The sequence below is a fragment of the Asterias amurensis genome, chromosome 12 (assembly GCF_032118995.1).
Source record: "Asterias amurensis chromosome 12, ASM3211899v1".
NCBI classification, from domain to species: Eukaryota; Metazoa; Echinodermata; class Asteroidea; order Forcipulatida; family Asteriidae; genus Asterias; species Asterias amurensis.
Window position 1 is genome coordinate 4,297,381 of NC_092659.1, and position 27,296 is coordinate 4,324,676.

Here is a 27,296-nt window from a genome sequence, read left to right on the forward strand (position 1 = left end):
GTATTCACTGTGCGTAACATCGCACGACACGATGCCCCCATACACTATCCGCCGGCCTGACGGCCTCCGCATGCGGTTAGTGGTGTACGAGTGCGATGACCTGTGTGAACAGTATTCGTGCGATGTGACAGTGTGTATACGGGTTGGTCATTCGGTGTGATCGCACACACCATGCACAGGGTATACGGCGGGTGGGTTTACAGCTGCGTCTTTTCGGAGCGAATAATGCGACTGCCTTGAGCAAGGCTATATTAGTGGCCACAAATATTAGGCCTAAAGCAGTTTGTATACAATCTGCACGTGTACATGCCGGTATGTGGAGATTGTGCAGTTAATTCACCAGAACCAGAACCAGAACCATAATCAAACTACAGCTGAACTCAAAATTGGACAGAACTGTCTGTATCAACAGGTAAGTGGTGTGATTTTTCTTTTAGTGGCACAACCAAAAGGGGGTACAGGGGCTGGATGCCCTCCCCTCAATGGTTCCCCTTCCCTCTTGGGAACATGAAATGGTTCGTCACTGCATACAGTCTCAGTAAAAGACATTGATTTTAGTTTTAGTTTTCCGGCATTTTTTACAGTTTATGTCGTTGTCCAATGGGAATCTTAACGCGGGCTGGAAGAGGGTTAGTTAAAAGAGGGCGCTACCAAAATACGTTTGTACACAGTACGCTTAATTAATGGACAGAATATCCGGGGTGACATAATCTCCTGCCACACCGAAAAGAGTTATAACTTTCTTTTCATTAAATGACATGTTGCCTTGAATCATGTTGCAATGTTCCTCCATAATCCGACGAGTTGGTCTACAAAAAGCGTTTGTAACCGTTTGTTATAAAATACACGGTTAAAAAGATGTTTTAAATTAAAGTAGGATAAGAATCCACACAAGTTTGCCTAAAAAATACGTGGTTTTCCGAACTCGTTCTCACTGCGTTCTGACAATATGTAGGTCTGTTGCCAGACGATAGTAATGTGTGCGGCGAGGGGGGAGCGAGACGGGGTTCGCGATAGTTGAGTGATAGTGTGACTAACAACGTGTTGCACCAAGACTACATTTTCAGAACGTTTTTATAGTGGGTGCGTTCGTTTAGCTCCCCTGGGTCTACCCTGGTGCGAGGCGTTTTTTTTTCCAGGACGAACGTTGGTATATATCTGCACAAGTTCGTCCTGGTTAAAAAAAAAACGCCACACGTCGGGGTCGACCCAGGGAAGCTAAACGAACGCACCCACTGACAACGAGTTCGGTGTGATGATTGGGTAGATGAGGCAGGTTTTACTTTCCTGTGTGAGTGCAGGTCTACTCCTTTTCGCTGCATACCAATATAGGTCAGTGTGATTTAGCCGGACCTTATAAAGTGAATTCTTCCTTTATTGATAAACGACCTATAAATGCGGACAGGTGTAAATCACTTCAATACAGATTTGTACTACCAGCATTCTGTGGAGTTTCACATTCATCTTGACTCTTGATGCGGAACGTATTAAACAAAGAGGTACTGCCGGGTGTCGCAGGGAATTCTGTTTTCCTATTCTGTCCTCCATCTTATATGGGAAATTAATATAGGCAGGGGTAGATTATTCAGAATAGAAGTAGTTTGTACACAGTTTGCACAAAGTGTGCAATGGGTGCCGTTTGATTAGCTCCCCTGGGTCGACCCCGGTGTGTGGCGGGGTTTTTTTTCCAGGACGAACGTGGGTAATTATCTGCACACGTTCGTCCTGGAAAAAGAAAACGCCACACACCGCGGTCGACCCAGGGAAGCTAATCAAACGCACCCGGTAATGGGGGACATAATCTCCGGGTGAAAGAATTTCCGGCCACACCGGTGTCCCAGGGAATTCTGTTCGCCGGAGTTTCTGTCCCAAAACCGGAAATTAACATGGGCTGGAGGGGGTGGATTCATAAGAGACTATACAGGAGCAGGAGTTTGTACACAGTTTTGCCGTATATGAAGATGGAATCTCCTGGGGGCAAAATCTTCTGCCACACCGGCTCACCCGCCATGCAGGACCACTCATCACAGTCAAAGGTTTGCCGTCGATTTCACAAAACTCTTCCTAACTTAAAGACAGTGGACACTATTGGTTATTACTCAAAAAAGTTATTAGCATAAAACCTTTCTTGGATAACTTTCCGTATGGCGCCACCACTTTTTCACTCATTTTTACAAAAAGGGATATGTCAATCAGGTAAATTAGATACTATATTATTTTATTTCGAATGAAAAAGTGGTGGCGCCATACGGAAACTTTTCCCCTTTCTTGGTGACAAGTAATGGGGAGAGGTTGATGGTATAAAACATTGTGAGAAACGGCTCCCTCTGAAGTGCCATAGTTCTCGAGAAAGAAGTAGTTTTCCAATTTGATTTTGAGACCTCAGATTTAAAACTTGAGGTCTCGAAATCAACCTTCTAAACGCACACAACTTCGTGTGAAAAGGATGTTTTTTCTTTCATTATTATCTCGCAACTTCGACGACCGATTGAGCTTAAATGTTCACAGGTTTGTTATTTTATGTGTATGATGAGATACACAAAGAGAAGACTGGTCTTTGACAATTACCGATAGTGTTGTAAAATGTACATTTTCGATTTTAGCCGCCGTGTTGCCCTGTTTCAATAAACCATTAAAGGAACACGTTGCCTTGGATCGGACGAGTTGGTCTATAAAAAGCGTTTGAAACCGTTTGTTATGAAATGTATATGGTTAGAAAGATGTTTTAAAAGTAGAATATAATGATCCACACAAGTATCACTCAAAATTGCACGGTTTTCTTTTTACGTCGCGAACTATCACGGTCGGCCATTTATGGGAGTCAACATTTTGACTCCCATAAATGGCCGACCGTGTTATTGGACGAGGTAAAAAGAAAACCACGCAATTTCGAGGCATATTTGTGTAGATTATTGTATTCTACTTTTACATCATCTTTCCAACCATATGCATTTTATAACAAACGGTCACAAAACGCTTTTCAAAGACCAACTCGTCCGATCCAAGGCAACGTGTTCCTTTAATGCAATTATAGGGAAAAACCGATTAGTACACACTTTTATGCTTGACATCTATTTAAAATTAAGATAAAGAGGAAGAAAAAAACTCACTGAGAGTAAAACTCTGAACGGGAAATTATTTTTATTTATTTCTCATCAATAATATGACATTTCAGACAGAAATGTTTCAAGGGATGCTTTTAACTATCATCATTAGACCGTTAGAGATTTTGTTTTAAATCAGCGATTTTATAGACAAGGTTTCCATCTTACCAATTCTGTAATGTTCCTTTAATAAATGTGAGACGGCTTTTTAACCCTGCTAGCATACCGAGTCCAGATGTTTATGCGTTTGCCTGACGGTGCTGACGTATTTATGTTGAGGTGTATAAAGTAGTGAATTATTAGGGGCACAAACCTTGTTCTGTTGTTCTGAACAGATGAATATAAGTTCATCTGAACAACACACACACCATAGGTTTTAACATTCTAATTATAAGTACAGGTCCCTATGTCAGTTTTTTGGGGTCCAGCTGGATTTTCGTGCCAAAATGGATTTTATTGGCTAATGGTCAATAGTATCGAAGTCTTATAGCGCACGTACCAAACAAGGTACTCAAGGCGCTGAGTATTTATATACAAACTTTCTGGCATTTGAGTAATAATTACTCAAATTGGTAATTATTACCAAACGTGTCCACTACCTTTAACAAAAATAGAAACTATAGTGCCCTACGGCGTTAACTCCTTCATGGATCGCTGGGTTAAGCACACACTTTTTTATCGCTTTAACACCTGGAATATATCTAAACTCAAAACTCTGGAAATTATTTATCAATTTAATTCTGGCCTCCGTGACCACTAGTTCACTGTAGTGACATGTATTTTGGGGTAGGGTATTTTTCTCTTTTACCATCATGCTTGTGTGATACGAAGCTATCTTATTTTAAACTGTCAATGCAATTTACATATGATTGTATTGTTTTAAGTGATTTTGTTACCTATACACAGATATAGTTCCATGTTTTCAACAGTTTGGGCACCACTTTGTATGTTGGTGTTTGTGCAACTTAAGTAATAATCTTAACTAATACATAGATAAAGTAAAAATGTAAATATATGTGTTTAACTTATCAGGTGACCGTTTAAAAAAAATGTAATTTGATGATTAACACCAGCACATCAGAGACGTCTCTGGTTTTACTTTTTCCAGTGATGTATTCCACTTTTAATTACCGATTTGTTTTTATATTTAACCTCTTTTTTTCTGAGAGTGTCGTCCAGATGAATATTATCATTCATCTATTGATCAATTTCATCTAATGTTGTTGTAAATGGGAAATGATTGGTGTCATCAGTTTTTTGTTTGTATTTTTGTTTTGTTTTTTCAACTCGAATTTTCTGGCTTTTTAAAACTAGATTTTCCAACTATATTGCGTGTTTTATAGGCACTGGACACTTGGGTAATTACTCAAAATAATTGTTAGCATAAAAACTTACTTGGTTACGAGCAATAGAGAGCTGATGATAGTATAAAACATTGTAAGAAACGGCTCACTCTGAAGTAATGTAGTTTTGGAAAAAGATTGTATTTCTCACCCAAATAATAAAAGGTTGACGCCTTTTATTGTGCATCTTAAAGGCACCTGGAAATAGGATTTTTTTTCTTTTAAACATAAGAGTATATGTTTATTAACAATAAAACAATTTTTTGAGTAATTGTTTGTCACGATTTATATGTTAAAAAAATTAATTAAGTGACTGGGGGTTGACTCCGCCTACCCCTTTTGTGACGTAGGAAAAGGAAGACTTTGCCTCGATCAAACATAGACCCCCCTCGATGCGTAGATAAACACACGTGTAAAAGTACATGTAATTCTAAGACGTGAGTTTGTACGCTGCGAAAAAGGTTTTTTTCTGGCATTTTTCCGGCAATGCCGACCAGGTGTATTGTTGCTGAATGCAGCAAAACAACTAAAGATGGGGTCAGTCTTCATCTGTTTCCTGCAGATCCCAAGTATAGGCGGTTGTGGGCTGCGAAAGTCAGATTAACTAGAGCAAAGTGGTCCGGTGCGACGTCTTTTTTTCAGCGCTGCAGCGAACACTTAGAGCCGTCGTGCTTCGAATCCTGGATACACAACTCATTTGACATGACGAGAAGAGCCATTCTTAAACACGACGCCGTCCCAACAATTTTTCTAGCTAGTGGGAAGTCGAAGAAGGTATCTGAAAGACGTGACGAACTCAGAGGAGCATTTTCTAAACGTGAAAAAATTCGGGTAAGTTTGAACTTCGAGGGTATGTTTTTAGCTTTTGCCAAGTGACACGATTTTTTGTTGGTACCGCATGCGATTCACCGTGCGTGCAGGTCCTATGTGACCGTCCGCCCATTATACAGCAGCCATAGTGCGTGCGTGCGTGCAGTCTGCTCCGTGGCCGTATTTCTATAATAATACGTAGGCAGACCCACATCTTATAACTCATTTGGTCACTAAAAAGTCGCATAGTTAAATAAAAATAGCAGCAATAGCTTTTGTAAAAACCACTAGGCGTTCAACATGTTCAAGTTTCAATGTACGTATGTGTGTAAAATCGTGTCTATTTTTGTTTTGATGTGCCATGTTCCCAGACGTAATGTACGGGGGCCCGACTACAAATTTTCTCTCCAAATATCGCGCCTTGAAATACGTCACGAACAGCGCCCTCTCGGGTCGGGGCCTACTCGTAAATTTGTAAATACAATCAAAACTAAGATTTTTAAACCTTAGTTAATTTTTTATTCACATTCCTCTCATAAAAACACATATTTAAGTGACAAAAGCTTTATTTAAAAAAAATACCACTTCCAGGTGACTTTTATGCTTGACATCGATTTAAAATTAAGATAAAGAGGAAGAAAAAAACTCACTGAGAGTAAAACTCTGAACGGGAAATTATTTTTATTTATTTCTCATCAATAATATGACATTTCAGACAGAAATGTTTCAAGGGATGCTTTTAACTATCATCATTAGACCGTTAGAGATTTTGTTTTAAATCAGCGATTTTATAGACAAGGTTTCCATCTTACCAATTCTGTAATGTTCCTTTAATAAATGTGAGACGGCTTTTTAACCCTGCTAGCATACCGAGTCCAGATGTTTATGCGTTTGCCTGACGGTGCTGACGTATTTATGTTGAGGTGTATAGAGTGGTGAATTTTTAGGGGCACAAACCTTGTTCTGTTGTTCTGAACAGATGAATATAAGTTCATCTGAACAACACACACACCATAGGTTTTAACATTCTAATTATAAGTACAGGTCCCTATGTCAGTTTTTTGGGGTCCAGCTGGATTTTCGTGCCAAAATGGATTTTATTGGCTAATGGTCAATAGTATCGAAGTCTTATAGCGCACGTACCAAACAAGGTACTCAAGGCGCTGAGTATTTATATACAAACTTTCTGGCATTTGAGTAATAATTACTCAAATTGGTAATTATTACCAAACGTGTCCACTACCTTTAACAAAAATAGAAACTATAGTGCCCTACGGCGTTAACTCCTTCATGGATCGCTGGGTTAAGCACACACTTTTTTATCGCTTTAACACCTGGAATATATCTGAACTCAAAACTCTGGAAATTATTTATCAATTTAATTCTGGCTTCCGTGACCACTAGTTCACTGTAGTGACATGTATTTTGGGGTAGGGTATTTTTCTCTTTTACCATCATGCTTGTGTGATACGAAGCTATCTTATTTTAAACTGTCAATGCAATTTACATATGATTGTATTGTTTTAAGTGATTTTGTTACCTATACACAGATATAGTTCCATGTTTTCAACAGTTTGGGTACCACTTTGTAAGTTGGTGTTTGTGCAACTTAAGTAATAATCTTAACTAATACATAGATAAAGTAAAAATGTAAATATATGTGTTTAACTTATCAGGTGACCGTTTAAAAAAAAATGTAATTTGATGATTAACACCAGCACATCAGAGACGTCTCTGGTTTTACTTTTTCCAGTGATGTATTCCACTTTTAATTAATTGATATCAATTGCATTTTTTACAAAGTAAGATAAATAACACGTTGCTCGCCCCCACCTGCACCGATTTGGGAGGCTGCACCGATTTGTTTTTATATTTAACCTCTTTTTTTCTGAGAGTGTCGTCCAGATGAATATTATCATTCATCTATTGATCAATTTCATCTAATGTTGTTGTAAATGGGAAATGATTGGTGTCATCAGTTTTTTGTTAGATTTTTGTTTTGTTTTTTCAACTCGAATTTTCTGGCTTTTTAAAACTATATTTTCCAACTATATTGCGTGTTTTATAGGCACTGGACACTTGGGTAATTACTCAAAATAATTGTTAGCATAAAAACTTACTTGGTTACGAGCAATAGAGAGCTGATGATAGTATAAAACATTGTAAGAAACGGCTCACTCTGAAGTAATGTAGTTTTGGAAAAAAGATTGTATTTCTCACCCAAATAATAAAAGGTTGACGCCTTTTATTGTGCATCTTAAAGGCACCTGGAAATAGGATTTTTTTTTCTTTTAAACATAAGAGTATATGTTTATTAACAATAAAACAATTTTTTGAGTAATTGTTTGTCACGATTTATATGTTAAAAAAATTAATTAAGTGACTGGGGGCTGACTCCGCCTACCCCTTTTGTGACGTAGGAAAAGGAAGACTTTGCCTCGATCAAACATAGACCCCCCTCGATGCGTAGATAAACACACGTGTAAAAGTACATGTAATTCTAAGACGTGAGTTTGTACGCTGCGAAAAAGGTTTTTTTCTGGCATTTTTCCGGCAATGCCGACCAGGTGTATTGTTGCTGAATGCAGCAAAACAACTAAAGATGGGGTCAGTCTTCATCTGTTTCCTGCAGATCCCAAGTATAGGCGGTTGTGGGCTGCGAAAGTCAGATTAACTAGAGCAAAGTGGTCCGGTCCGACGTCTTTTTCAGCGCTGCAGCGAACACTTAGAGCCGTCGTGCTTCGAATCCTGGATACACAACTCATTTGACATGACGAGAAGAGCTATTCTTAAACACGACGCCGTCCCAACAATTTTTCTAGCTAGTGGGAAGTCGAAGAAGGTATCTGAAAGACGTGACGAACTCAGAGGAGCATTTTCTAAACGTGAAAAAATTCGGGTAAGTTTGAACTTCGAGGGTATGTTTTTAGCTTTTGCCAAGTGACACGATTTTTTGTTGGTACCGCATGCGATTCACCGTGCGTGCAGGTCCTATGTGACCGTCCGCCCATTATACAGCAGCCATAGTGCGTGCGTGCGTGCAGTCTGCTCCGTGGCCGTATTTCTATAATAATACGTAGGCAGACCCACATCTTATAACTCATTTGGTCACTAAAAAGTCGCATAGTTAAATAAAAATAGCAGCAATAGCTTTTGTAAAAACCACTAGGCGTTCAACATGTTCAAGTTTCAATGTACGTATATGTGTAAAATCGTGTCTAAATTTGTTTTGATGTGCCATGTTCCCAGACGTAATGTACGGGGGCCCGACTACAAATTTTCTCTCCAAATATCGCGCCTTGAAATACGTCACGAACAGCGCCCTCTCGGGTCGGGGCCTACTCGTAAATTTGTAAATACAATCAAAACTAAGATTTTTAAACCTTAGTTAATTTTTTATTCACATTCCTCTCATAAAAACACATATTTTAGTGACAAAAGCTTTATTTAAAAAAAATACCACTTCCAGGTGACTTTTATGCTTGACATCGATTTAAAATTAAGATAAAGAGGAAGAAAAAAACTCACTGAGAGTAAACTCTGAACGGGAAATTATTTTTATTTATTTCTCATCAATAATATGACATTTCAGACAGAAATGTTTCAAGGGATGCTTTTAACTATCATCATTTAGACCGTTAGAGATTTTGTTTTAAATCAGCGATTTTATAGACAAGGTTTCCATCTTACCAATTCTGTAATGTTCCTTTAATAAATGTGAGACGGCTTTTTAACCCTGCTAGCATACCGAGTCCAGATGTTTATGCGTTTGCCTGACGGTGCAGACGTATTTATGTTGAGGTGTATAAAGTAGTGAATTTTTAGGGGCACAAACCTTGTTCTGTTGTTCTGAACAGATGAATATAAGTTCATCTGAACAACACACACACCATAGGTTTTAACATTCTAATAATAAGTACAGGTCCCTATGTCAGTTTTTTGGGGTCCAGCTGGATTTTCGTGCCAAAATGGATTTTATTGGCTAATGGTCAATAGTATCGAAGTCTTATAGCGCACGTACCAAACAAGGTACTCAAGGCGCTGAGTATTTATATACAAATTTTCTGGCATTTGAGTAATAATTACTCAAATTGGTAATTATTACCAAACGTGTCCACTACCTTTAACAAAAATAGAAACTATAGTGCCCTACGGCGTTAACTCCTTCATGGATCGCTGGGTTAAGCACACACTTTTTTATCGCTTTAACACCTGGAATATATCTGAACTCAAAACTCTGGAAATTATTTATCAATTTAATTCTGGCCTCCGTCACCACTAGTTCACTGTAGTGACATGTATTTTGGGGTAGGGTATTTTTCTCTTTTACCATCATGCTTGTGTGATACGAAGCTATCTTATTTTAAACTGTCAATGCAATTTACATATGATTGTATTGTTTGAAGTGATTTTGTTACCTATACACAGATATAGTTCCATGTTTTCAACAGTTTGGGTACCACTTTGTATGTTGGTGTTTGTGCAACGTAAGTAATAATCTTAACTCATACATAGATAAAGTAAAAATGTAAATATATGTGTTTAACTTATCAGGTGACCGTTTAAAAAAAATGTAATTTGATGATTAACACCAGCACATCAGAGACGTCTCTGGTTTTACTTTTTCCAGTGATGTATTCCACTTTTAATTACCGATTTGTTTTTATATTTAACCTCTTTTTTTCTGAGAGTGTCGTCCAGATGAATATTATCATTCATCTATTGATCAATTTCATCTAATGTTGTTGTAAATGGGAAATGATTGGTTTCATCAGTTTTTTGTTTGTATTTTTGTTTTGTTTTTTCAACTCGAATTTTCTGGCTTTTTAAAACTAGATTTTCCAACTATATTGCGTGTTTTATAGGCACTGAACACTTGGGTAATGACTCAAAATAATTGTTAGCATAAAAACTGACTTGGTTACGAGCAATAGAGAGCTGTTGATAGTATAAAACATTGTGAGAAACGGCTCACTCTGAAGTAACGTAGTTTTGGAAAAAGATTGTATTTCTCACCCAAATAATATTGTGCATCTTAAAGCACTCAAAGTTGTGCAACAAGTTTTGGTTTTCTTTCATTATTCTGTTGCAACTTCGATGACCAAATGGGTAATTTTTTCACAGATTTGCAACTTTTGCAAATTTTGGGATACACCTGGTGAGAATACTGGTCTTTGCAATACTTACCAAACGTGTCCAGTGCCTTCAATGGACATTTTATGTACGGGAATAAAGGAGAACAGCGACTCGTTTACAGCCGTATACGACCTTGCAGGGTCATGGCCACGACCCCATATTGACATTTCGCAAGTTATCATATTGCTGTAGGGAAGTTGTGTAGCTTCAATGCCTTTAAAGATTAATTTGACAAATTGCTCACCATTATTAATCAACTTGTGAAATTTGATTATTTTTGTCTAGAAACTCACCGACTGACTTGAAACAAATCAATTGACGAACGACCAGATGGCAACGTTAACTCGTCCGCTTAACTCTGGTGTTTGCGCTCTGACTATCATTCTGTACACATTGATTAATGGACCTCAGATGGTAACAGGTAAAGTTGGTACAATCCCACGTTCTTGTGTGTGCAACCGTTGTGTAAATCTCTTTTGTTTGGGGGTGTTTGGTCAAGGTACTGGACATAATTAATAATTACTCAAAAAAATTGTTAGCATATAAGAACTTACTTTCGCGTGAAGAGCAATTAATTGAGAGCTGTTGCTAGTATAAAACGTTGTGGGAAACGGCTCTCTTTGAAGTAGAGTAGCCTTTGAGAGAGCGGTAATTTATCACTCAAATTGCTCTCCGTATTTAATTATAAAAGACTAACAGGCATTAAATGACGCACATCCAATTGTGTGCAACAATAGTGTTTTTGGTTTTTGTTTTTTGTTGGGTCAAAGTGAATACTGGTCTTGGACAATTACCAAATGTGTCCAGTGCCTTTTTCGCGATAGTTGTTTTTTTTTTTGGGGGGGGGGGCGGGGTGCTGGTGTAGTTAAACAGTTAGCTTTCCTGAGAAGTGTTGGCTTCAGAATCGGTAAATTGATCACATGTAAGTGAATTACTTATATGATAGTTCGTTCAGACATAGTGTTATAGGGTCACTCACCTTTTAAAGTTATTTTGGGTTTAAGGGTATATCTATAACATAAATTATCCTGTATAGAGTAGATATTGGTATTCCTTGAACCATTTTGTAAAACATGTTTTTATTTGTTATTGTTCACATGAAGGACTGAGCCAGTCTGATGTAGACCACCACTGCATGCGACCTTGTGATTGGCCATCGAAGCCCCGGACCTGCCGCTATGAGTTCACCGTTGAGTGGTCTTACAGCATGTCCAAAGCGTGCTTCAACTGCCCCTTCAATGTGACTGATTGTTACCGGCCACATTGCTTGGCTCTGGACGGGGCTCCTAGAGCTGTAGCCGTTGTCAACAAGCAGTTCCCAGGACCGAGTATTCAGGTTGGAGTTTTACATTCCTCCCCCCCCCCCCCTTAGAAAATAGGGCATATTACAACAACAAAATTTTGCCACAAAAACGTTACTTGGTAAGAGTCTAAAACTCCTGGGTCAAGCTGACCCTATACCGTACTTAACGAGTGGTATTTTGCGTTGTCTCTGGACTAAGTCTTCAAGTGGTGGTTGACAACGTTCGGACTATTACTGCTAAAGATTTACGTTTTACGTTACGTTTTACATTACGTTTCGTTTAACGTTACGTTTTACCGAACGATAGACTATAGACATTGATCATGGGGCGGCCGTCTTAATATCTCATAATGTACAATCAAAATGAGGTTGATAGGTCAAATAGTCTGGTTCTTTGTTTGTACAATGAATAATAGCATTCCTCACTGTTACTGGAAACAAGGAACATGACTATTGATGTTGGAAGCGTAGTTGTCTCTGACCATTCTGCTACATGTTTGAACCTTCAAAATTTTTATAATAATCTCTCGTTACAAAAATATACTTCTTTTTAGGTTTGTGAACACGACCAACTATCTGTGCAGGTCAACAACTACTTGGTGAACGCTGAGGGCGTTACCATACACTGGCATGGCCTTCACCAACGCGGCACACCATACATGGACGGCACCTCTCAGGTCACACAGTGCAACATCCCAACTCGCTCCAGCTTCACCTACGAGTTCCTGGCGGACACCCCCGGAACGCACTGGTGGCATTCTCACACAGGTATGCAGCGATCCGACGGAGTCTTCGGACCTTTGATCATTAAGCAAGCCGCTCCTGATGATCCGCACAGCGGGCTTTATGATTACGATCTTCCGGAACACGTGGTGGTCGTCCACGACTGGTTTCACGAGGTTACCGTAAACCGGTTCGCAGGGCACCACCTTTCCACCCTCAGTGGTTCTCCGGATTCCATTCTGGTGAACGGCAGAGGGCAGTCTATCGAGTATACCATGAGTGACTCAAACCAGACTTACAAAACTCCTAGGAAAGTCTTTCACGTGGATCTCGGTAAGAGGTATCGTTTCCGGACTATCAGCAACGCCATCTTAGATTGTCCCATAGAGGTCTCATTGGACAAGCACAACCTGACTGTGATTGCTAGCGATGGGTCTCCATTCGAGCCCGTCCAGGTGGCGCGTTACGTTATCTACGGTGGGGAGAGGTTCGACTTCGTTCTGACTGCTGACAGGGCCGTTGGTAGATACTGGATGAGGTTCAAGGGATTAGGTCTCTGCAGTGGGGTCCAGGGACTAGCGATGGTGGTTTACAACAATGTTGAAGGAGATGAGGATCTGGCATCAGAGGATTATCCAGGGATAGCCCCGGAAGAGATACTTCTCAATCCGTTTAATCTACCAGCTTCGGAAACTGTCATGACTGTTGATCAGCTGGTCGCAATAGGTGAGGGGAATTTTGTTGTTGTTTTTGTTTCGTTTTGTGTTTTCTGTGTGTTTTGAAACAAGCAATTTTGGAGTCAAAAGTTTTGGTTGCACGGGGTTTTGTTTCTAACACACTGTTACCGTCAACAAACTTTAATATGTGAACATTTTTATTAAGGTTTTTTTCATAACATTGATAAGGTTCTTACCACCGTCGGTTGGGTACGCAAGATCAGAAAAGCCGCGCACATTGGCGGACACTAGAGCAATTCTAAAGAGGACATTGACTAAAAGCTAAGATAATTATTTAATGTTGTTTCTTTGTAACAAAATCCAAAAAGGATGCTGTACAATCCGTCTTTAATCATCCCGGATGTTCCTCCTCCGTGTGTTTCTATAGAAAAGAAGGCGGAGTCGTTAGAGAACAACGACAGAACTTTCTACATCGCGATGGATTTTAGAAACATTACGAACCCTAACTACAACCACCCAGACTACTATCCCGTCGGGCTGAAACCGGGTCATTTTGTGTACACGTCACAGCTCAACTTCGTGGCCTTTGTACCCCCGGGGTCACCACCTTTGACCCAGCTTGCTGACATCCCGGAGTTTGAGCTTTGCAGCTTCGAATCTACGGAGGCAAAGAGAGACCATTGCAAGGAGGCGTACTGTGAGTGTACTCACTATTTGGAGGTCGAACTCGGAGAAGTGAGTTTTTTCTTTTAAACTTGAGCGATTTGTAAATCGATTAGCTGTCAGATACTCGTTTTAACGTGAAATACGTCTAAATGTCATGGCGTGTAATCTTATGTATAGAAGCAGTTACAATATTTTACCCTAGGTATCCATTTATGTATACAGGTGGTCGAGTTGGTCCTAGTTGATGAAGGTATACCGTTTGAGGACAGTCACCCCATGCACCTTCACGGATACAGCTTCCAGGTGGTTGCAATGGGAAAGATAGGAGATTCGACCACCGTTGAGGAAGTGAAAAGACTCGACCAGGCAGGTATGTAGACTTGTGACAAGTCGTTAACTGTCTGTCGCGGTGATAGCGTTCCGACTGTATTCCGAATCTCCCCGCGATTCCCGCGGTATTCTCGCGAGACTGTTGGCCCCGCAAGACCACTGCTCTCACGACTACGGTCTCATTTAATGAGGAGTAGAGGTCTGAAATCATCAGTTCGCGCGAGAGTAGTGATCTCGCGAGAGCACCGCCACAACGCGACCATCTCACCGCGGCAGATAACGACTTGTCCACAAGTCTAGCTTGATGCCCAAGAACACGTAGGATAGCCGTGCATCTTCCACCCAAACGATGATAATGTACCGCCATTTTGTTATCAGTGTTCTCATCGTTCGGGCGTGCGGACAGCTCACGTGGGCCAAGGGCACACCGCCCGAACTCAGGCTAAAAATAGATGGAGTGTGTCATTCTGCCGAAAAAGGGCACTGCCAGAGAGGTGCCATGCCCCTTGTTCCTGATGACATATTTGCCATCAGTTGGGTAGCCAGTGTGGAGGATCGAGAAGCAGGGGGGATGCCCACACAGAGATGTTACGGTGTTAATGGGGACGGCAAGATCTATTGAAAATTCAAGACAAACTGAAACAGGAAACAACTACGAGAGTGGTACGACACATGAGTGTTTTGTACACACCTTAAATGGTGTCAGCGGCATACATGCTAGTCTTGGTGCAAGACGTTTCTCGTTTCCTTTTCACACACACCGCGGCCAATTCACCGACACCGCGCGCAACGACTCACCTGACTTATAAGTCCACTCACCGCCGGAGAAACGTCTTGGTCCGTGTACATGTTTGAGTTATGTGACCTCACATACATATTCAACGTGTGGGTCAACAAAATACTACGCACGCGCACAACTGAAAACAGACAAGCGGGCCAGCCTGGTAACTTGCATGCACCCGACGTGTCGAGTGAAAGCCTCGCTCTGTCATGCTACGGCGGGAACCCGGGAATATTCACCATGTGCGTTTTGTTGTGCATGCAAAGCTAGGCGATCACTGATCTTTATGTTATCAGCGGTTGCGATCGATTGTTAGAGGGAAGAAATTGTCAGTCAATGAAAAAATACTATAACAATATTGCTGACCGCATCGGCATACTCGAGGAGTCGAGTGTTTTATTTGCGGATGAGAGAACTTGTAACTTGTATGGGTATATTTGCACATTATTTCGAAAATAAAGAAATGGCTATCTGCACTTTACTATAAAGCACAGTTTTGGGCGACAATTGTTATTCATTTCACGTCACGTCTAATTGTGGCCAAGTGTGTTGGCAAAGGATATGTCTGACATGTACATGTACCTTCTTGTACACATGCACACGGTACACAACCTAATGCCAACGTGGTGTTGTGGCTGGGCTTCTTATCTTCGCGCGAAGACGTCAAATTACTCGTAGGCTTAGATATAATGGTGGTCGACCACCGGTTGATTTTGACCAAGCTGTGTGAGTATGATACGGAAGTTTCGTATGTACATTGTGTTAGTTGTTTCTGCATAATAAGTACTTTCAGGCACTGTGACCCTATAATTAGTTGTACCTACAAAGTTACCATTTGGACTAAGACTAAAAATGCCAGAAAATCCCATGTTCGTGTACATCGATCTATTTTTGTTAGCTCTGTTGCTAATAAACATCCTCGTTCATAACATTTTAAGATTCCATTCCCCTCAATTAATTGCACTTACAAAAATTCTCAAAATCTCTCCTAAAAACAAATTTTAGGGCAAACTAAAATTCGCACATCGTTCAGCAGCAATCATGTTTACAAAAATTAAAAGACGAACGTAAATTTACAAGCCCTACACACCAACATACGAGGAAGCCTGGCTGTTTCTGGTTGCGTTGCACCGAAGACGTACAGATACCAGACTGTGGGAAATTGTGCCGATACTGCTACGTCAGAGTTATGCAGGCCTAGCGCAGCATGGCATGATTGGAATGTGCTCGGAATTTCCCGAGCGATCTGTAAACGGACCAAGACGTTTCTCCGGCGGTGAGTTTTCGTTGCGCGTGCTGTCGGTGAATTGGCCGCGGTGTGTGTGAAAAGGAAACGAGAAACGTCTTGCACCAAGACTACATATATGCTGGTGTCGCGGCCTCAGCCGTCCGGCGTACTCAGAGCTGCGGGTGACGTCACCGGGCATTTCGGCACGCAGTAATCACGGTCTCAGATCTCTGGCGTGCCAATCTCTCCAGGATGACGTAGCATGCTGTCGTTGAGGGCGTGAGTCTCCGCTGCTCTTCTATAAGATTCCTCCCCTCCGCCGCGAATAAATCTTCGAGACCTATTTTGTTATCGTACGAGTGCTTTTTCGATGGCCAACCCCAAACCCTCGATCTTCTGTTCTGGCTTTCAGAAGAACCTTCTTTGAAATTCCATCTCCTCAAATACTTTATTATGTGATTACTTTTTTTCGCAATACTGTCGTAGACGCTCCACTCGTTCGCCACACGAATTTCTTGTGGACGCCGCCATGACAGCTATAGGAGTAGAGCAAAATAGTCGGTCGACTCGGCACGGCACTAAAATCGACTACTTTCGCTTGGTATGCGCAGGCATGGCATGACGTAATACTACCGTGTTTGGTAATCCGGAGCACTGAGTCCGTCACACCGGTCTCGCGTTCACTGTACCTCGAAGTGACGTCAGATGATTCGGCTCCCTTCGGCACAGCTCTGGTTCTATTCTGACCGCAAAACTTTAAGACTATAAAGGGTCTAAATCAATCAAAAACTGTATATGTTATTTTGTTTATAGGAGGCATCAACAGAAATTTCGTGAAAGCACCCCGTAAGGATACCGTGATAGTTCCGGATGGGGGTTACACAGTCGTCCGCTTCGCTGCCGATAATCCTGGCTGGTGGTTATTCCACTGTCATCTACAGTTTCATAGTGACGTAAGTAGTATCGAAGAGTTAGTTAAAAACACTGGACACTGTTGGTAATTGTCAAAGACCAGTCTTCTCACTTGGTGTATCTCAACGTATATGCATACAATAACAAACCTGTGAAAATTGTCGACGTAGTTGCGAGTTCATAATAAAAGAAAAAAAACTTGTCACACGAAGTTGTGTGCTTTCAGGTGCTTGATTTCGAGACCTCAAAATTCTAAATATGATGTCTCGATATCAAATTCGAAGTTAATTCTTTCTCGAAAGTTACATTACGTCAGAGGGGGCCGTTTCTCACAATGTGTTATACTATTATTCCAGCTCCCCATTACTCGTTCCAAGTAAGCTTTTATGCTAATAATTATTTTGAGTAATTACCAGTAGTATCCACTGCCTTTATTTGACCTTTATACTGTACATTTGTGTATGCAAGTTCGCCCCAAACAAGGCTCAAAGTCACCCATTGGTGTGGGGCTACAAGAGGGAAAACGTATTCAAAGTGGAAAGAATTCAGGGGAGGTGGAGGTAGGAATTGATATTCCTCCTAAAGCAGTCTACATTGTATGATGGAGGGAAACGTGCACCAGGCAAGGGTTCCAAAGAGATGCAGTACGTGAAATAAAGCTGTTGGAATGGCTCCCTATTCAAGATCTCAGCAGATCAAGAGATAAAAACTAGCTCAAATTTTCTTATAAGATTCGTTGCTTTTTTGCACATGTTTGGATAGTGAGATACTTGTCTGTAAAAATAAAAGTGTCCTTGTGTTTAAAGGCAATGGACACTATTGGTAATTGTCAAAGACTAACCTTCACAGTTGGTGTATCTCAACATAAGCATAAAATAACAAACCTGTGAAAATTTGAGCTCAATCGGTCATCGAACTTGCGAGAAAGAATGAAAGAAAAAAAACACCATTGTCACACGAAGTTGTGTGCGTTTAGATAGTTGATTTCGAGACCTCAAGTTCTAAATCTGAGGTCTCGAAATCAAATTCGTGGAAAATTACGTCTTTCTCGAAAACTATGGCACTTCAGAGGGAGCCGTTTCTCACAATGTTTTATACCATCAACCTCTCCCCATTACTCGTCACCAAGTAAGGTTTTATGCCAATAATTATTTAATTACCAACAGTGTCCACTGCCTTTAATGCGCAATATTTGTTGTTCTGAAAACCTACAGATAGGAATGGCGATTGTGTTGCATGTCGGCAAGGACCAAGACCTACCTCCTAAACCGAAGGATTTCCCACGTTGTGGTAACTGGTACCCACACGGCAATGAAACTGACAAGCCCCCACCATCCCAGATGCCTTCCAGTGCCTTACGGTCTACTAGTTCCATGTCTTATGTGTTCATGGCGCTGAATTCATGTATGGTAGTTGCTGTGACTCGGCTTGGCTGCGCATCATTTTGGTACTAGACAAATTCTGAATACAGGTATAGTATGCTGTTAATAATCCGATGGTCTGCGCATCACTAACTAGACAAAATTGAGGTAGATATTGTTGTTATACGTTGCTCGGCTAGGCTGTGCATCGTTTTGTTACTATATAAATTTAGGTAGGCCTACATAGATGTTGTTTCTGTTACTCAGCTGGGCTGCGCATCACTTTGGTACTAGAAAAAAATTACTCCGTTTTATAAAAAAAAGTCGGAAAATGTAGAATGTAAGATCAAAGGTCTTATTCCGTAAACTTCATTGGTGCCGCTGATAGCCACTTTCCACGGATCTCGGTTCAGCATCAACGTCCTCAACTGGTAGTTTCTTGTACGTTGCGCTGCGTCTCTCTTCACCGGTTCACGTATGTCTTCTCGATCTCCTGCTCTAGTGTGAACATCTGCCAGAGAGTGGCATCAAGCCTAGAGGCTAATCTTGGTCCAATAATTACCTTTCACCTACGTTTATTATGCAGACGACCGAAAGTGTCTAGCTGCCTAACGTTACCTTTTGCACAAATCCAAACACATATCCAATAAATTCACTGGTTCTGAAATAATCTGTCATCCTTGCGGATAGAGACAGGGTACCATGTGCATTCCCGCCTCTGCTCTTAGCAAGCTTCATCGACGGGTTCCTGAAAAACTACAGGGTGCACAACGAGCTCCGGATGGCGTACACAGTGGTCAGTAAGCATTTCATCTTCTGCTTCCGATGCGGGTCGGCAGGTGTATTGTGGACCTCCCTAAACTTGCCAAAGCTCTCCTCAATCTCATCTCGCTCTCAGTCGATCTATGAAGTTGATGTATGAGCAGTGCATAGGGCTACCGGTACATGTATATAAAAGATAGCTCTATGGGTTAGTGCCATCTCGGGTTATGTAATACCTCAAATACCTCAAATTTATAACAACCCGTATTGTCTTTAGATCATTTTTGAAAGAAGCCACAACCAATTTACCTTTTTTTTTTAATAATAGGGGTACCAGGTGCGCCCTCAATGTTCGTAGGCCGATGCAAATTTTGTATTTTGTATAATGATATAAAACATTTTTTTAGTTAGTATTAATTATACTCAGTTATAACAACTTAAAATTTGTGTCCACGACATTTAGGTTACTCTTTTCCCGTTGACATGAGCGGGAAAGAGCACACACTATTGGTAATTTTAGGTTAATGGGGTAACATTGTTTTGGTAATTTTTAGGGAGTATGGCTCTTGATTATAGTTTTCTTTTTGTACGAGGGCCAGTTTTTGGAACTCCATCAGAGAATGATGCATTATTTTGTTTAGGTCAAGATAGACGAGTCGTTTTATTGTGGTTATGTCAAGCGCAAACATGTTTTGACCTCTGGTCCGCATGTATAATTTCATTGTGTTTTACTTTGCTGTGTTTTTATAAGATATGCACATGTTCTGCTCCTATCTTGTAAAGAAATAAATAAGCTGCAGAAGATTTATCTTTTACAATTGAGACGTCATCTGAATGGTTTTGTATTTTTTAGACGCTCTTCATATTTCCAGGAAAAGGCAATCCGGAGAGGGCAACGAGAGGGAAACTCTGGAAAGCTGACATCACCGTCTCATTCGTTGTATGGCCAATAGAAACGTTACAAGTAGGCTTATTTTTATAAAGAAAAGTTGTTATTTCAGTAATAGTCATTTTACGCATTATAATATTGTTTACACTTTTATGACTTTATTTTGTACGTAGTACTATATTTTACATAGCCATCATAAATTATACCTTTACTTTGATACTTGTTTTAATTTTTAATAAAGACTAGAAAATACAACTATTGTAGTATACCAATGAATCTGTCTTTTTGGTGCTGCAATTTGCTGATTTATTTATTTTCTCCTACTTTGAAGTCCATGCAGGAGGAAAAGTTTGGTGTGTGGTTTGGTATTTTTGTAAAATAGCAACTGCTGCCAGTTTAAGTTGTGCTTTGCGTTGAAACAGGTGTGTTTTATTCACAACATAGTCCACTGAAAGCGTTACCATTAAAAATTGTAAAATTTTACACCGGCTTTATTATCTGCGAAATTATTGGGTTTTTTTCTCTCTTGTTTCTCTCTTCTACACAAAACAAGTTGATTCACTTGTGAATACTTGTTGGCAAAATTCAGTTCATATCAAATTTCTTGATTTTTAAGTGCAACACGTCTAAATATTGAAAAACAAAACAAAAGGTACGTGTACTTGAAAGAAACGGTTAATTGGTAGGTTAGTACGGCATGACGGCGAAAGAATTTTAAAAACCTTTTTTAATATTGTATACATTCTGCTGTACTTTTTCTCAAATACTACAAGCAAGCGAGCAAATGTGAAAGACACTTTCAGAAAAATTCTTACAAAACATAAGATACAAATTTAAAAAAAAAAAAACATAGAAAATCTGTACGAGCTAATTGCGGCCACAAGACATAATGAAATGCACAGTAATCGCCTAATTTTTTAAAGCATAAATATTGCTGCAATCCAGCAGAGCTATATTATGTAAGGCCGTGTCCGAAACGGCGACTTCGGCTACAGCTACGGCTAGATCGCGCGCGTCTGCCTATTCTTCAACACTGGTAGACGCGCTGATCTAGACGTAGCTGTAGCCGAAGTCGTCGTTTCGGACACGGACCAAGTCTAGTTTCTCGGTTCATGTGTGTGTGCAGGTTCCGCTGGCATGGTGTGCTCTATTTCGGCACCCTGTTCAGACGAAGGAGATATGGGGAGCTTCATGGAGACATTTTTATGTGCAAAGTCTATGGGAAACTGTTTTAACAGTTAAAAGGTGCAAAGACAAAGAAAAGAACAAAACAAAACGCTCCCCATGGATGCATTAATTGAAAATATTGTTGTATGTGTGTAAACTACCAAAACGACGGACACATGCCCCCGTTTGTCGATCTGTTCTCAAATTTTAGTCAGGTGAGCATTATCAGCTAATTCCATTTTCTCAAAAATGTAAAACTATAAGTTAACAAATTTATCATAAACAATCTTTAAATCTTAAACACTCTGTCTTTTCCTAGAGTATTTGCGTATAATACATGCTGAATTACACTTTAAACGATTCTAATTTACAACAAATTTTACGAAAAAAATATACATTACACCGGGAATTATTAGTGAACGTCAACAACAAAACACCATGATTGTACAATTCCAATTTAAATACAGTTCGATATATTCTGATTACCCCGAAAAATAAATTCCTCATAATTAGAGCATAATGAAAGCAATACTTATTGCATCATAGGATTGTGTTCTTAGAAAAAATGCCAGAAAGGCTTTAGGTCAGAGTGCCCCTACACTGATTGCCTTTTCGATTGTAGCCCTCTGCATTGACACATTTATAATTTAACAAAATTTTAATGAAGAAAATGGCTGTATCCTTAATTAATAATGGCTTTGAGCTAGTACTACTAGTATAAGCCACAAGGAATTTTGAGTGTGCACCATGGTTAACTAAAGGTTTCACATTTTTGACTCGAACGCATGCTGGTCAACCATTGGTTGACTACTGTGGTCGACCATTTGGAACCAGCCTCAGGACCATGGTTAACATGCTAACATGTGTAAAGCACAGAAGGGAACCAGTGACACTATCGGTAAAAGGCAGAAGCAATGAGGTGTTGAATACCATACCAATGGTTGACTAATGACTAGACTCCCAAACGAGTCATTCGGGTGAGTACGCCACTGCGCAAGTTGCTGGTCACTGACCAGTGGTCAGTGGTCAACTCAGTGTGCACACTTCATGTGGACCTCTATTAGGTATGGGTATGACAGAAGCTCCTGCAGTATTTTTTACATTGTCAATTTTTTTCATTCGTAAGGTTTATTATGAGCATAAAACCTTTCTTGGTAACGAGTAATGGGGAGAGGTTGATGGTATACAACATTGTGAGAAACGGCTCCCTCTGAAGTGACGTAGTTTTTGAGAAAGAAGTAATTTTCCACGAATTTGATTTCGAGACCTCAAGTTTAGAATTTGAGGTCTCGAAATCAAGCATCTGAAAGCACACAACTTCGTGTGACAAGGGTGTTTTTTTCTTTCATAGTTATCTCGGAACTCCGACGACCAATCAAGCTCTAATTTTCACAGGTTTGTTATTTTATGCATATGTTGAGATACACCAAGTGAGGAGACTGGTCTTTGACATTTACCAATAGTGTCCATTGTCTTTAAGAAGTATCAGGAGGTCACAACCATACAATAAATCAAGCGGGCATCTATAATCAGCTGGTGGTGAACCAAATCACCCTGAAATATAAGTTAATTATACAATTCTTTTTACATTCTACACGTATGTGCACAGCCACAATCATGAAAACACATTTTGTTCATGTCCGTTTTATGAACAAGAGCTTGGTGAAACCGCTGATTATCTCAATATTTGTTATATCGCAATTAACAATTGCTGTGTCAATTATGCACAAAAAAGTGCTTAAGTTTGTTCAATACAACATCTGCAAAAAAGTTGCTTAACATTTATACACTGTTCATTTGGTGTCTTTGTACCAAAAAGTTTACCTATGATTGTGGCTATGCACTTATCGAAACATCTGTTTGAAATAGCTCGGAAAGTATTCTATAGGCCTACTTGCAGGCCATTACAAACAATTGTAAAACTTTAAAATTAGAAGCTTTAAAAATTTTTTAGTCTATTTACAATTTATTTCCCTCTTAGCTCCCAAAGCGGATTGGCACAAATTATAATTTTTCAGCTTGCCTCAAACTCGGTAGAATCTTGACCAGATGAGACAGGATGCTTGTTGCATTAGTAGCGAGTCACAACTGCAAACAAAGATGAAGAGAAAAAAGACACATTAATACATGTGTGTGGTGTGTCAGGGCCAAGCGGTTAAGAGCACCGGACTCAAGCTCTGGTGTTTCTGGTCAGCAAAGTGTGGGTTCGAGTCCTAGCCGTGTTTCCTGTGCTCTTAATCAAGACACTTAACCATGGGACGTAAAGCCGTTGGTCCTGTGTGCTGTGTAACACACTTGAAAGAACCCCGATGCACATATCGAAAAGAGAAGGGGTTCGCCCTAGTCTTTTTGGTTTTGATTGGCATCATATTGCGCCACAGCACCTTGCCAACCATTACATGGTGCTTTAAAGGAATAGCTCTCTTACTTCAAATCGTAGGCCCACATACCTTGCATGACAAAATACTGAGTGCCTCGATACACCCCAGTAGGGATGTGAAAAAGCGCTACATGTATTAATGAGAAAAAAAATATTAAATATTATTAAACCCTAAACACCTTCGAAGTCTCATTGAAGGCACTTACGGTTTTGTCCGGCTTGGTATGTGTAGACCTGCTGGCCAGGGTAGGTGTAAACTGTGTTCTGTACCGGATAGGTTGTCCTTCTCTGGTGGCAAGTACGCCCATTGACGATCACCGTCTGATTGGTCGGGGGAACCACGTACTGGGTGTTGGGTGCCTGGTAAGTTGTGTAGGTGGTTGTGCAACCCCCATACGGGTTAACCTGAACATGCTGGACAGGGGGTGCCACAACCTGCTGTACCTGGGGTAGCATTACCTGCTGCACTGGAGCCTGGGTGACGGTATAAGGGGGCGGGGCCATCATGTAGGAGGGTTGTGCAGCAGCGGGAGGCTGAGCTGGTTGCGTCTGAATGGGGAAAAAAGGCAAGAGATTTGAAATTGCTATTCTTCTATTAATCATGTATCATGTTTAAAGTTATTTTAGTTTAGGTTGTACCGACCAATGACCATGGGCATTTGATTGGGGGGGGGGGGTTACAGCCTTATACAGGCCTGATACTTCACACAGGCAATGAAGGCGATCGCCTCTATGCCCCCTTGGTCAATGCCTTCGGGCCCTTGAAATGCTTCGACAGTAGACCTCTTTACAGTTTCCTCATAGGGTGCTCTTTATTAAGAAGAAAATGCCTGGTGCCCTTGCCCTTTCAGAAAATGAAGTGCTTCGGGCCTGCCTATGTTTGTGTGAAGTAGGCATGACGTGCATTGAAATAATATCACATCTGTGGACATAATTGTGGCAAACCTGACTCCTCCTTTTTCTCGGCAGTTTACTGCTGTTGCAAAACTCTTGGAGCAACGTAACAATTCAAGAGGGAAAACATCTCCAAAACTTCAACAAAATTGTCACAAAATCAAAGACAGGAAACTTACCAGTGAGTTTTTGACCTCCAGAATTGAAGACTTCCATGTGACGCTGTCATCGACCGAGTCTGTGCAGAACAGAACATTGATCTCATGGGATCTGAGCTCCAGAAGGCAATGCTTGTCTCTACCGGTCGGGGGTGTAGGCGATCCTGAGATTTCCAAACCAGCCTGGTTGTAACAGAATAATAAGAACATGATAAAGAAATAAAAATATCGGCCAAAATTGTGTGTTTTTCTTTTACTTTGTCAACAAAAACGGTCGGCCATTTTGTAAAACCAAATTTTTGCCGCGTTGGTTTTAAAAACAAAGTAAAAGGAAAACCTTGTAACAGTTTCTAGGGAAAAGTGTGCAATAAAATGCATGAATAAACAGCGTTTATAATAACAGTAGCTTCTTATATTTATAGTTAAAATCCATCACTCAGTGAAGGTCATGGCGCTCAGACACATTATTACCCCTGATCACTTCTAGGTCATTTGTTTCATTCCATCAACCATCTCAGCTGCCGTGGGGAGTATACAGCCTGTAGTGCTAAGTACGTACATTGTAGCACACTAAGCTAAATCAATCACACAAATCATTTCTGCCCTCACAGGTACCCATTTACCCTGGGCGAAGAGAAGCATTCACAGTAAAGTGTCTTGCTCAAGGAAACAAGTGTCATGGCTGGTATTTGAACCAACACCCCGTTGACTTGGCCACCAGAACTTAAACTTGATGCTTTACAGGCCTGTATGCTTCATTTTTGAAAGGGCACGGGCACCAAGGCATTTTCTCCGTGGTAAAGGGCACCCTATGAGGAAATAGCAAATTTCTTCTGTATCATTTCAAGGGCATCAAGGCAATGACCAGGGGTCACAGAGGCAATCGCCTTTGTTGCCTCTGTGAAATATCAAGCCTGCTCTAAAACCCACTCAGCCACATGAGCAGCTCCTTGCTTACGTTGACTGCATAACAGCTCTTGGGAATGTTGATAGATCCTTGTTCAGAAGTCATCTTTTCATCCTTGTAGAAGTTGAACTTCCCGTTCCGGTACAAAACACAGAAGGAATACTTCCATCGGCTCAAAACGTCACCTGAATTCAGGGTTGAAAAAAAAAAAAATACGTGAGTACTTTCATCATAATTTTAGTTAAGTTTGTTGCAAGTAAAGCTATTTTCTCATCAATTTATTACAGCTGAAAACTGTGGCCTGTTAGTGTTACGCCTGTAAATATAAAATGTTGACAGACTTGAAAAGTAAATCCACGATGATTTTTACATTGTCTTCCTTGGGTATTGTCTATTGAGAAGAACAATACATGACATGACATGGCAGAAACAAAAATGTTGATCGTTCTGACTAAGAACAAATAAGTCTACAATAAATTGCATCAAAATTCTGCCAAGATGAGGCGGCGATAAAACATGAAACATTTTGTCTTTTCAGAGACAATTATCTAGCTAAATTTAAAGATTTTGGCCAAGCCCCCAAAATAACTTTAAAAACTCACTCTGTCTTTGCATCCATGATGCTTTAGCGATACCGTGAGATCTTGCCACTTCTAAACTCGCCATTGCTCACTTCTCAGCCTGTTAAAAACAGTACAACAAACTCAATGTTTTATGCCAGTATTATTATGATTAATGAATGTAAAACACAATGTCCGGAAAATGGGCATACCATACGATTCAATCAATGTCATTCAATTCAATAATTCCACTACCTCCCCATGATGGAATTGATCATGAACAACAAAAAGAACACACTTACCGTATTTATTTATGGCCGATCTTGCAAGTTTGTCTACTGTTGCTTTAGCCTTTATTCCAAACCAAATTCACCTCAGTTCTATATAGACTGCAAAACACAAAACGAAACTGTGTAATCAACTTACATCGATGATCAATAACAAAACATTGTTTTGCCGATCCCCGAACGCCCGAACCCCCGACGTGGTAGGCCTTTTCGAAACTGCGGCTCCCACCTTAGTGGGCCAGCTTCGACTCTGGCTTTTGCTTTGTCAAGTACGCGCTTGCGGTACGGGATTCAAGCGGGCACATTGGCCTAAGCTGCTGAAGCCCACAATAAAGTTGGAGTGTTTCGAAAAGGGCCAACGAAAAGCCACTATCATCACGGGATAAGTCTATAAATAAACCACTACGTCATGTAAATGGTGACGTCGTCAATGTCATCTTTCGTATCGTATCAAAGAAGTGGGGAATTGGCCGAGTAGTGATTCTGTTTGTAAGAAATCAAGATATTGATTTCAATGGAAGCGGGGAACATTGTTGAGGCATGGTTGAGGGAATAAGGTTATATAGTCGTGACAATTTTAAATCATAAACTTAATTAGCTTAGACTTCTCAATCTGCGGCCCATGGTGGAGGAGTGAATAATAATTTTCTACCCGAGTCCGAGAGCCCTGCTTGTCCTCCTTAGATAATGGCAAAACAAATTATACATTTTAAATCTCCAAATCAGTTATTTACAAAACAGAAGCTTTACACACACAAAAAGTTGAGAAAAAAAATACACGTCCAGGGTGGTCGATTTCACAAAGAGTTAGGACTAGACCTAACATTTAGGACTGGTCCCAGGAGAGAAATTGCATGGATAGTCCTAAGTTTATAGGACGGGGCCGAGCAACTGGTCCTAACTCGAGATAAGACTAGT

General features: G+C 40.4%; 2 protein-coding genes across 3 annotated transcripts; one reads left to right on the forward strand and one right to left on the reverse strand.

Annotated features, from left to right (window-relative positions):
- LOC139944893 (uncharacterized) lies at nucleotides 1-20,947 on the forward strand. Of its 2 annotated transcripts, none has more exons than XM_071942052.1 (8): nucleotides 1-412; nucleotides 10,679-10,814; nucleotides 11,497-11,729; nucleotides 12,251-13,145; nucleotides 13,524-13,831; nucleotides 13,985-14,132; nucleotides 16,915-17,054; nucleotides 18,228-20,947. In XM_071942052.1, the coding sequence occupies exons 2-8, from the start codon at nucleotides 10,724-10,726 to the stop codon at nucleotides 18,465-18,467; spliced, it is 2,055 nt and encodes a 684-aa protein (XP_071798153.1). In that variant the 5' UTR covers nucleotides 1-412; nucleotides 10,679-10,723; the 3' UTR covers nucleotides 18,468-20,947. The 2 variants fall into 2 exon arrangements, with proteins under 2 accessions (XP_071798153.1, XP_071798154.1); XM_071942053.1 differs by lacking the exon at nucleotides 1-412 and adding an exon at nucleotides 1,751-2,036.
- Nucleotides 20,164-26,570, reverse strand: LOC139944894 (pleckstrin homology domain-containing family B member 2-like). Its single transcript, XM_071942054.1, has 6 exons — nucleotides 26,394-26,570; nucleotides 26,134-26,212; nucleotides 25,583-25,716; nucleotides 24,646-24,807; nucleotides 23,779-24,121; nucleotides 20,164-23,280 (listed from the first exon to the last, which is right to left on the reverse strand). Exons 2-6 carry the CDS (start codon nucleotides 26,195-26,197, stop codon nucleotides 23,264-23,266), a joined length of 720 nt encoding a protein of 239 aa, XP_071798155.1. The 5' UTR covers nucleotides 26,198-26,212; nucleotides 26,394-26,570; the 3' UTR covers nucleotides 20,164-23,263.
- Nucleotides 26,571-27,296: the final 726 nt, after the last annotated feature.